Below are 12,375 nucleotides of genomic sequence, written 5' to 3'. Positions count from 1 at the left end.
AATCAAACTGACAAAAATTAAATACAAAGAGAAAATATACAAGCAACACAGGAAAAGCAACAAATGACACACAAGGAAATCCCCATAAGGTTATCTGCTGATTTTATACAGCTCAATATATGTACTGAACCATAGTGCAAGGCTCATCCAACTTGAGAACAGTGCTGTCTGTACCAGAGAGGAATCAGAATGGATGACTAGTATCTGTGGTTAACTGAAAGTGTTGTTCACTGATTTGCTGATGAAAACATATGTGCTGCAGTTATTAATACTGAATGATGCAGTCTGAGGGACAGATGTCCAAAGCTGTAGGCTTAACCAATAACCTATTTATTGGGAGATCTCTGCCACCCTTCACAATCAGCTTGCAGTGTGACCTTGGGCTACTTATTTGATCTGCTGAACCACTGTCCTACTTAATAAATTGGAAATGATCTTCAAAGTTTCATGAAAAAGACTATTTCCTAAGGATCACTGGCTGAAGTGCTGGCTCTCCCATGATTGTGCGTATGGATGTGGGGTTAAATATTTCTAAGAACAAGGGCATGTTGCTATTGCTGAAGTTGAAAAGTGAAAGTGTTAGTTGCTCAGTCGTGTCTGACTCTTTGCAACCCCATGGACTGTAGTCACTAGGCTCCTCTGTCCATGGAATTCTACAGGCAAGATTACTGGAGTGAATAGCCATTCCCTTCTCCAGGGGAATCTTCCTGACCCAGGGATCAAACCCGAGTGTCCTGCATTGCAGGCAGATTCCTTACCATCTGAACCACCATAGTTGAAGTTAGTATGACACATTGAGCAGTAATGGCCAGAAAATCTAACAAGGATTCAGTGGAAAAATAAAGGCTGAAATGTTAAGGATTTAGTCCACAAGCTTTCAACACCATGGACACATATAGGTGTGGGGTGTAGTCTAACACAAAGTTGCCTGAAGATACTCATTCCCCTGAAGGGAAAATCATTTATTGCACAGTAAACTTGCTTTGTTCCAAGGTGGCAGAGTGGTAAAGAGTCTGCCTGCCAATGCAGAAGACGCAAGAACAGTGGTTCAATCCCTGCGTCAGGAAGATCCCCTGGAGAAGGAAACGGCAGCCCACTCCAATATTCTTGCCAAAAAACTCCCATGAACAGAGGAGCCTGGCAGGTTACATCCATGGAGGCGCAAGAGTCAGACATGACCTAGCAACTAAACAGCAAAACTGCTTTGCCCTGAATCCAAATAACTATATGTTAAAATAAAGATGTTGATTTTTACGCTGAATACCTCATTTTATGACAAACAGCTCATGTGGTCAGCCTAATTTCCAGAACCCTTCACATATTTCTCTGTAGACATATAGCTGTCCGGATGGCTACCTTGATGAACCTTAGGCAGCATAAAATACCAGAGCATCTTTGGGATCATTAAGAAAAGATGTTTCACTTGATTCACTGGGAGTGTTAAATCTATTTAAATTGATGAAACTCTGTTATATCAGCATAGAACTTCCGATTCTACTGGAACCAAATGGTAGCCTCTGCAGATTATCTGAAGGTGCTGGTGAATGTTCACATTTAGTTTAAACGCCCACTGTGCCATTTACTGGCTGGTCAAGTAAATGTCTGAGCAAAGTATTCAGCCATTTGGTGCCTCCATTTCCTTACTGATAATTTGGAGAAAATACTGGCACCTACCTCATAGATAAAACATATAAAGTGCTTTAAATACTACCTGTTCTACAGTAACTATCCAAATGTTACTTTGTCACTCTTACTGTTGTTTTAATGAGGGTATTCTTTAATTACATAATTATTATATGATATAGCATTTTCTTGGCACTTTTACATATATTTTCTCATTTGAGCTCAATGAGAGACAAATGTCATAAATAAGGACCATAAGAATAAAAACATGACTTTCTCATGACCATAAAGCTAGTAAATATTGCTCCTGTGGCCCAATCACCCCTCTTACCATAGGATGGTACCTCCTCCTCCAGCCACGCTGGATAAATGGAGGGCTATTGTAACGTGGTGGTCTGTTCCTGGGGTTCCAGGTGACAGTCAAGACACTGAGAGCACTCTGGCTGCTGGGACTGAGGATCATTCTACTCACCGCAAGTTGTACACCAGCAGTAGTATGTGACTCAAAGCCCAGATTAAGAGAGTCACAGTTGGCAAAGGTTTTCATGGACTACTGTTTGTTTTACAATGGCCACATCTTTATGATACCCTTCAATTTCGGTGCTTTCTCCCAATCACACTAATAAATAAAAGACATGTCACAGAAGGGAGAAAATTAAAACCTTTTGAGAAAAGAAATTCTGTACTTTGGTACAACTTACCCTCCTGTTAAAACAGAAAATCCCCACAAGGATGCAAATAGTTCTGACATCTAGGCAAGTGAGGATCTAAGCAATCACTTATTTCCAAAATCTGGATCACATTGTTGAAAGGTGAATGAGCTAGCCCGATAGACTGCAAATGTTAGAGAATTCTTGTTAAGCCGGATAGCATTTTCTGTAAAGAAATGCAGAATTTAAGAGAGCTACATAAACACTATCTGGAGAGACAAGTGAAAGGGAAATAAAAGCCAAAGAGGGCTTGAAATATTCACTTCTGTTTTATAAAACCTGTCTTAACTCATCCTGTTCCTTCCCCTCAAATCCTGTGGTTACTCACTCACATTTTAACAACAGACTACACAGTAACTAGAGAAATTCAAGTTCAGACATAGTCATCGATAACTGAAATCAGAAATTTTCACAAAAATTGCTTGTTGTTGTGTATCTTCAATAGTGCTTAAGAAAAATAAGTATTTCTAGGTTATAAGAGCAGTTTTGACACAGATGCAAAATATTAATCTGTTTTTTCTCATTTGGCCTCAGGAGCTGGGATGAAATCACATGATTTAATCACTCTGAATCCATGTGGTTCCTCGGAGATAGGGCCAGATGTAACCAGAAGGATTTATAGGGTGTAAAATTCAGAATGGATTAGGAAAGCATTTCTGTGTTCAGCCCAATACATCCTAAATCAACATCCCCTGAATGGACCAGAGCAATCTCTGGCTGACCTAGTGGGGAGGTTGTCATGGCAACTGACTGGCAAGCTCAGCCAGTGGAATGTGACTGCGAACAATGGAGTGGTAAGATTGCGTTCAGAGCCGAGTACTGAGGCTGCTTCTGCCCAGGTAGTGATCCATCAGCAGAAGCGTGAAACTCGCACTGCACTTTTGTACCATCTCGCGCTTCTGGCAGCTCATTTGAATTTATCGTGTCCTTTCCCAGATGTTGATAAAAACACTGCTGCTGACAGATAACAGAAGCTCTGGAAAATCAGCATCAGTAGCTAGATGCAGTGGTATAGAAAGCCCTGGAGTGCTGTTAGGGTCACACCACTCCAATTTCCGAAAGGAGGCTGAAGCACACTTCGGGTAAATCCAGTGATTCTTTAGCGCCACCTTGTGTCCAGTGAAATACTGGACATTTACCAAAGGCCTACCTGCAAATGCTTTACTAGGACAGACATGGAAAAAGTTAGGGCTACACTGTGTTGGAGTTTGGGAGTCCCTTTCACAGCAGAATATGAACATGAAGTCTTCTAAGCCTCAAATTAATGAAAAACAAAATAACTTTGGTAGAATCCGAAATAAGGAAAGAAGAAAAAAAAAAAAAAAAGAAGCCAAATAACCCCCATCTTAGAAAAGATTAGAAGAAGCTACATGGTGATCTGGGGGTGGGTGGAAGAGACGACATGGACTCAATGCTGAGGATTCTTCATGTTACTATTACCAGCTCTTGCCAAGGTATTTTTTTTTGTCTAGAGAAGAATAAGATGCAACTATCACTAATTCCACTTTGCACTGTTGTTCCTGGTTCATGGGTAGCAATATGTTCACATGACACCTCACACCTATCTCTCACCTAAACACCACCAGTCACTGCCAGCCTCCCATGACCACGTCCCACTTAATTTCAGCACACACAGGAAATGATCAAGCTGTGTTTCTGTGTGTTTCTTCCAGGATTTGAATTTTTTGAAACAAGTGCCAAGGATAACATTAATGTCAAGCAGACATTTGAGCGTCTCGTGGATATCATCTGTGACAAGATGTCTGAGAGCCTGGAGACAGATCCAGCCATCACTGCCGCAAAGCAGAACACAAGACTCAAGGAAACCCCTCCTCCACCGCAGCCCAACTGTGGCTGCTAGTGGCCCCCATACCGGCAGCTCCAGAGGGGTTGGTTGCTAAAAACAGCATCTATAAATGATTGATTAGCCTTCATTTATACTGCCTAATAACTATTTGAGGGAAATCTTTGATGTCAGTGGCTCGAACATGCATTCAATTCTGGGGAGAGTCCCTGTGATAAGATGTGGCAAATATGTGATCTTAACTTTGTAAGGACTATCCATCTATAAACATCTGGTATTTGCATGTGATTTGTTATTGTCTTCTAGGCTCTTTTTGTTTCAGATTTCTTAGATTAAGCTACTGCTGGGACTTCTGATTATAATTTCATACAACTGACTTTTGTGCCATGGGTTCCAATTATGCGATTCACTTGTAGGTATGATAACCAAGAGTCGGTATGTGTGTGGTATGGGCAGGGGATGATCGTAGGAGACCTTATTTGCTTTACTCTCAATTGAAAAATCAAGTGGGAATATTACTCATGATTAGGGAGACTTGTGAGTCTGGATGGTCTATGGTTCAGGTTTCTATCTTTCGATGTTATTAATAACTGAGAAGATCACTGACTATTAAGAAACAAAAATATTCTTTAAGGCCCTTGCAAATTTCCTGAGAGATGAATATTGACCTGACTGGAACTAGATTTCAACAGTAGTTTTAGTTTGGATGTTTAAAAAAGGAATTCCTAACCCAGGACTGCTCCACCCAACCTTCTAAATATTTGAGGGCACTGACACTCTGAAGTATCTGCTGAATGTGTTATATACCAAGCATCTTAATCCAGAATGTAAGTGTAGGATTCCAAGGCCTGAGTTTCCCCCATGGTATATACCACCACAACTTTCTGGAACCATCATCAGCCCTTGGAACAGAGGTTAAGGGGAAGCTTGTTAGAGTCTCTCTTCCCATAGGATGTAGACTTGCTTCCCAAACCACTGCCTTCTGCTCACACCTCCCCAGGTATTTTTTTACCTGGTTAGAAGTCATTTAAGTAGTATCTCCATGGTTCTCAGGTTGAAAAAAAAGCAACTATCATCTCTAATCTTTTTAACTCCAAGTATTTATACTTTTAAGGTATATCCCATTCTATAAGCCTTTATCCATGCTTAGGGGACTCAGAGACCACTCTTTGGAGCTGAGGATTACCGAAATATCTTAGGATGCCATAAGCAAATTGAAAAGAAAGGAAATCATTTGAATACCCAGATTCTTTCTCCTAAATTTCTCGAGGACCTTATACAGTGAAAAAGCAAACCAATCCCACCAGCAGGTCTAAATGAGCAAAAAAAGAGACATAGTATCTGTATCACTACCCAGCATTGTTCACAGCTAGGACTTTAAGAAGGCACACCTTGGCATATTTGTAAGGACAGTTCCATTAGGTGAACGTTCCTCTCTTGTGGTGATCATGTTAACCATTGTTTTCTCTTTTAAAAAATAGAGAAATTTCCCATAAGATGTTGAGTGCAAGATTTTTAAGCCAAGATATTTATAGGGAAAGATGCATATATCTAAAGAGGTCTCTGGAGAATAAATGCCTGCAAGTCAGGGAAGTAGATCATATGTATTACTAATAAGTTAGAAGATGAGAATTACAGGAGAAAGCATTTGGGCTCTCTTAAGCATATCCACATTTTTCTTATGTCTCATCTTCTTCGCTTAAAATCTAGTAACTGGCAGAGTAAGTTTTCACTTAGGCACTCTGCAGGGTAGGCCTTAGTGAAGACAGGAAGACATTAATGCTTTATTAGATTTTAATTGGTCAAACCAGCTTCAAAAACCACAGAAATTAAACTGAAAGGAAGGGAGGGAAGGTGGGGGCCATCAAAGCAAATTTGTTTGTAACAGAAGCCTGTTTGCATGATATTGTAATATTTCTATAACCTAGACTAGAAAATGGCCATGTTAAATAGTACAGCTGTTAAGCTGACTTTTCCAGTTTAACACAAAGCAATAGAACCAGGAGCACCTTCCCATCCCCTCTTAGCCCTGATCTCACATACATTCATACAGATGTCAAGGACCTAAATGTACTAAATAGGATGTCTCAGATGGCTTTTGCAGAAGGCCCTTGATAGGTGTAATACTGTAAAATGGAAAGCAAAATCAGAGGGTAGAAAACTGGAAAGAAAGTTGAGTTTTACCCTCTTGTAAACACTTTTCCCAAAAAGCTAATTCTATTGGAATTAATTGGCCCTAGAACCAGAAGACCTAACCCACGTACATAGTGTCAAACATACCAAAGTTGTGCTACTTTATGCCAGTCAGGGGAGCTTAACACAACAACTGGTCCAGGTGTCAGTGCCGAGGAACATTCAAGAATTTCTATTTTCCAGACCTCAGTGGAAGCAGAGCCTTCCTAATTGATTTGAGAGTCGGTCTGAAGCTCTCACCCTGGTATGAATTTCAGCAAGCCAGAAGCTTCCAGAAAGGATTGAGCATCAAAGCTCCTGCTATATAAAGCACATGGAAAGAGAGAAAAATCCTCTATTCCTAATCTCATCAAGAGATCTTGGCTTTAAAATCAAATTTGGCAAAAAAAAAAGAACCAGTCCAGGATTAACTAAGTAAACTGCTATTGGCATCAAGCTGTATTACTTATAACACTATAATTCCAAGGTTTTTCAGCCTTCTGGCCATCATGCACGTGAATGTATACACACACACACATGCAGACAATACCTCGCATATTCTCTCCATCTGCCAACAGCCTGAATAACCACAGATCAGTTTTTACTAATTGCCTAACTAAATCTGTATTCAAAAGCACAAAGACATCTTACAGAGTGTTAGTGTGTAGACAACCATCTTTTTGCCTCGATGCAGTTCAATTAGTGTTTCAAGTACGAATTTGTCTTCCTCTGCCACTCACCTCATCACCCCATCTCTCTGACTACTTTTATAATCAAACCTTGATTGTTTTGAGCAGATATTTCCAAGAGCTTTGGTTTGGGGATTTCCTTTCTTTTCTAAATGTAAATGAAAAACCAGACTGGAAATTATTTCCTCCACATAGTCATTCATGGAGTGGATCTGCATTTCAGCTTTTGGGGATGTGAGCAGATACAGAAGGCACATGGAACTTGAGTCCTAAGATGGCAGTTTACAAGTCAGCGTTGTATGTCCGGGCTAAGAAGAACTGCTTTAAGTCAGTGAATTAATTCATTGTCACTGCCCTCCCTGAACAGCTTCCACTGCCTTGAACTTCTAACCTCCTCCTTAGGTTCACTTAAAATCATTACCCCCTGCTGCCTAATAAATAAGTGCCAAGATTTTTATTTGGAAAGGGAACTATGATGATGCCTTTGGCTACAGAGAAAGCTGCAGCAGTGTTACATTAAATGCGAACTATAAATTCTATTAAAGTACAACCCCAATTATATAAGACATCTATATTCGCCACAAATATCTATTTCAGCTACTTAACTCTTATCCAGATTAATTATAGTTCTTTGGTTCAGCACAGTGGTTATCTTTCAGGAACCAACTTAAACTTCCAATTTTAACTACGTCTATGCTGACAATACTTTCAGGGATGCAATGTTTTTTGTTTTTTTAAGTGAAACACACGTCTACTGTTAACTGAACTTCCATGAAACAACAAGAATTTCAGAGCATGGTTGTTGGTAATCGGGGCTCATTGGGATGTGTTTTATCTCATGTGTATCTCCGTGCTTGGCGAGGATGCACTGTGCCATTCTTCAGTCAACCATGGGGCATTTGTGGAACTATATTGAAAATGTATCTAGACTCTCCCAAGCTGTACCAAGGCAGAGGTAGCAGCTGCATATGAAAAACTAATCTAAGTCTTAAAGTCATGACTAAAACCCTTCCAAGCCAAGAAGTGTGGAATCGTTTTCATATGCTATTGGAATGCTCCATCAGGAAGTTTTGGTGGGGTATACTTGGGAGGTGGTCTGTCTTTCTGTCTGAAGAAGCCCGTCTTTCTAAATGACAGTGGTGCGCATGACTGGTGGCTAGAACTCTTTGATCCTTTATGTGTGTACTTAGTGTGCTGTGTCGGGTGCCGCGTGAGCAACCAGACCCATATGGCCTTTCTAATCACTCTCTGGAAGTGCAGCCTCTCCAGCTCTGCTTGGCTTTGTCCATTTGAGTAAACTACCTGGGCTTTAGGGGTCTGCCAGTTAAGTGGTGAAGTCTTTCTGATGAGCTGAACCATTAGGGTCAGCTTTTTAGAGTCCTTTATATTTTAGGTAGCTTTTGATCAAAGCCAGTCAAAGACGTAAACGTGTTTTATATTCTGAAACAAACTGGGAAAATGTGGATAAAAGATGAAGCTTATAACTAGGAAAAAATAAATAAATAAAAAGGCTTGATTATCTCTACAGTGCACTTACAGAGTTCCAGATTCCAAAAACACAGTGTCCCCTAGGGGGACAAAAACACATCTAGAGAATTTATTCAAAATATATCCACCTATTGTTACTTCATAAATAAATATTTTTGGTTTCTTAAAAACCTTTACAGGAATGCTTGACACGCTAATCAAATATTTCCCTTAAGTGGATTAAGCTATTTACATTTGGGCCACAAGAGTGTTGCCCCTCCCAGAACATACACACTCAAACACACTTTTCTATGAAGGAGAAGTTCCATCCATGGTGCTTTCTCAGTGCCAGGGCAAAGGAAGCTTTACTATGCTCCAGCTGGAACTGGCATTTTCTTTAAAAAGGTCTACAAAATAGATTCTTCACACTGACTAGATTTGTATGTCTCTGCATAGAACTAATTTCCATTAAAAGAAGAGGATAGAGAGGATATAGTTTGCAAACGTTCTAGGGAAAAGAAATTATTGCAACGTCTTTGTCAGAGTTTGAGTATTAAAATCAGACCATTGAGACAGTGGACAAACTGAGCTTTCTATTTACAGTTTTCTGTTCTAGTTCCTGATTTTTTATCGTTTTAATTTTTTCAAGCGCTACCCCCACAGAATGACAGGACCAAGAACGGGAAATGAGACTTAAGCTTCACCGTTTACCTCCCATTGATGCGTTTCCTGTACTGCAACTGTAACCAGTCATTGCTTGCTGAGATGAGGTTGGGGCATGGGAGGGGGTTGCCTGTGTATTTTGTTCACCTGTGTTCATACTTTCCTTCATTGCGGACAACTGAGAGTCGGCTGTGGTGTTATTTCTTAATGGAAATATTTCCATGTTGATGTTGTTTGGCACTAAAGGTTGCTTAGGTTCATGAACGCTGTTCTTAAAGACGCAGATGGTACGTGAGCCCCAGACACCTGGCCTTTCAGGGACGTGAGCGAGCTTACATCTGTCTAGTGGTTCCATATTCCTCATCAAAGTGAAGTCTGGGGGTTGTTTGCTCTCTTGGTATGATGGTTTTCCATACATTTTCTCATCATCCCTAGGATATGTGCTGAATGAAAACTTCCTGTTAATTCCTGTTAATATATTGTTAATGTCAGACGTGATGTGATACCGTTGACCTGTCCAAATGTACAACTATTTAATGGTGTTTGTGGAACTGAAATGTCTTAAATGTTGCATGAAATATGTTGTAAAAAATAGATTTGTTTTCTATTTTTCAACACCTCAGAATTGAGGGTTCATGGGCCAATAAGTGCAATATTTAATGACTTACTCAGTGTATATAAACTAGTATGAAAGAGTGAATTATAATGAATGTGTGAGATGCTTTGATGGCTGTTTGACTTGCTCAAATTATTTCTTGTAGCTGTATTTGTCTAGTGGTGCAATTTATACAGTAAATACCTTATTGGTGTCATGTGAAACTCTTCTGTGCCTACTTCAAAGTATGTTTTATTCCTAATTAAGACCAAACATTTAGTATCTGCGAATATATGTCAATCTTGCCTTTTAGAATTGTGGGTTTTATTTTCAAGACAGAATGGCTGTTAGTTTATTTTAAATAGGTGTTCCTTTCTTTAGTTACAAATTCTCCTGAAGCTTTTTTCTCCTGAAGCCTTTTATAAGAGGTTAATTTAGAAACCTAAGAAAAAATATGCACATAAGTCATTTTTATTTTTCTCTGAAATGTTGATCCCATGTTCCGTCTACTAAGAATTTTCACTCATATTTGTGTGTATATTTTATTGTTAACCCTGTATTTTGTTTGCAAATTTCACACTGTCAGTCCTGGGAACTCTAAGATATTGATTTCTTTTTATGTTGTTGTTATATTCACTTTCAATTCTCAATTGTCCACACTGATAATATAAGAGAAACAAGTCAAAACCCTTAAATCATTTTGGTATATCATCATAAACATATATTCATCCTCAAACCCCCTTGATTAGTCTCATAATTTGTGGTCTACAACTTCACTGAGATGGAAAATCCAGAAGTTAGGGCTGGTTGCTGGATTACCAAAAACTGTGTTTATAAATATGAAGTTTCAAGTAGGATAACTATCTTAAACTTCCATTTGCCATTTCGATTTTTAAGGCAAAGCACTCATTTTAATATTGTGGTTTGCTTTTTCATTTAGTTACAGTAAATCATAATACCCTTGGGAAGAAAAGTTAACATTTTTCACTAAAAATGATGAAGGGCAGTTGGTTTTAGATGACCATGACCCTCGGTATATCATAGAAAACCTTCAGTTCTCTCCATGGCAGTTGCCTGAAACTGACATGTGAAGATGTGCCAATCACACAAAATGGCTTTGGGCCACCACCAGTGCTATGTGGCCCTATTTTACATGTGATAGATAAAATTTTGTACTCATCTTTCACACCCACTGACGAAATAGAGGTGGGTGGAACAGGGAGATTAGAGATGACTTTGTGCCAAATTAAAAAAAGAAAATGTAAGCAGGTAGCCAACAAGAGAAATATAATTTAAAGGTTGTGTTTAAATCTTTACTTATCAACAGTTACCAAATAGCACTAGCTCAGTGCTGGGGAAATCAACATGGAAGAGGTATGGCTCTGGCCCCTAATACGCTTACTGACTGAAGCACAAGGAACAAAATGCCAGGATAAGATCTAAATGCTACATTATGTCAGGATATAGGAACACAGAGAATAGGAGACCTGTAAAAACAGAGGAGTCGAGAATGGCTCCACTGAAGAGGTGAGACATGACAAGAGAGAGAATTAGAGGAGACTGTGCCAGGCAGATGCATGGGAAAGGTTATAGTTTGCTCCCCTGAATGGAAGGGTGACAGAGCTGGCAGCTAGAGATCATTGTTTTTCTCCAGAGAACCAGACTGCCCCAGGTTGGCTCCGTGTTTTTGTCCCCATCAGGAAGACGAACTGTTGCGTCATTACATTCCTTGGTGCTGCTGAGCAGCCCTAGACTTGTTCCAAAACACAGACTGATTTGAAGCTCATTAGAACCACTGATTTAGACATTTTGCCCATGCACCAAACCACAAGACACTGTCGAGGCCAACATCAACCAGGCAGATGTGCGCCCGGAGATTTTTCTGTGGTTCCATGTTTCCCGTAAAGAGTGTTGGGGAAGTGCATAGATGAAGACCTTCCTTTGTAACCAGGCACTTTCGGCTCCTCTCCAGTGACTGCACTGTGGAGCTCTTCTTGAGAAAAAATTGAGTAACAGCTTAATGCTTTCATATAGTGATCGTGATTTTATCTGAAAACTACTGCTGCACAGCAATTATTGTGACTCTTCATGTGTCCACAGGAGCTTTTGTCTGGGTTTAAAGCTATAAAGTGTATTCACATTGTGAAGTTTTAATTCTCTTTATTGAAATTAATTGTGTAAGAACTGTATGTGCTCTATTAGGCATTAAGTTTGTATGTGAATTCTGTATAGAAAGTGGTTTTTGTTCTTTGAGTTAATCTTGTTTTATTTTTTGGAGATTACAATAAATATCTAAGAGACTATATTCCTGAATTTCTCAGTCTTGGTCTGAGAACTTCTTTTCATCTCCCTTCAACTTGTATTATTTTTGCTCGTAGGATGCCTATTTCCAATTTGGTCCCCTTGTCTTCTACAATCCTAGGTGCAGTACTGAGCTTGAATTAGAGACAAAGTGAGTGTATTTTTATCAGGACGAGAGTTCGATCCCTGGTTGGGAAACTAAGATCCCACTTGCTGAAAGACAATTAAACCCACACGCTCTATAGCCCACACTCTACAACTACAGAAGCCTGTGCACCGCAACATAGAGCCCAGCAAAGACTCAGTACAGCTTACATAAAAGGGGCCCAGTAGTGGTGACAACTACAGGAT

General features: G+C 39.6%; 1 protein-coding gene across 5 annotated transcripts in view; it reads left to right on the top strand.

Moving 5' to 3' along the window:
* The window catches only part of RAB3C (RAB3C, member RAS oncogene family), a 362,916-nt gene extending 356,194 nt beyond the window's left edge, over positions 1 to 6,722 (top strand). For all 5 annotated transcript variants that reach the window (XM_069556501.1, XM_069556503.1, XM_069556504.1 and 2 more), the window contains exon 5: positions 4,007 to 6,722. In XM_069556501.1, coding sequence (XP_069412602.1) covers positions 4,007 to 4,194 — 188 coding nt within the window. In that variant the 3' untranslated portion in view covers positions 4,195 to 6,722. The remainder of the gene's footprint in view (positions 1 to 4,006) is intronic.
* The last annotated feature ends 5,653 nt before the right edge of the window (positions 6,723 to 12,375 follow it).

This window comes from Ovis canadensis, chromosome 16, assembly GCF_042477335.2.
Source record: "Ovis canadensis isolate MfBH-ARS-UI-01 breed Bighorn chromosome 16, ARS-UI_OviCan_v2, whole genome shotgun sequence".
Lineage (NCBI taxonomy): Eukaryota > Metazoa > Chordata > Mammalia > Artiodactyla > Bovidae > Ovis > Ovis canadensis.
Note: the sequence above shows the minus strand (reverse complement) of the source record. Positions and strands in the feature narration are given on the sequence as shown.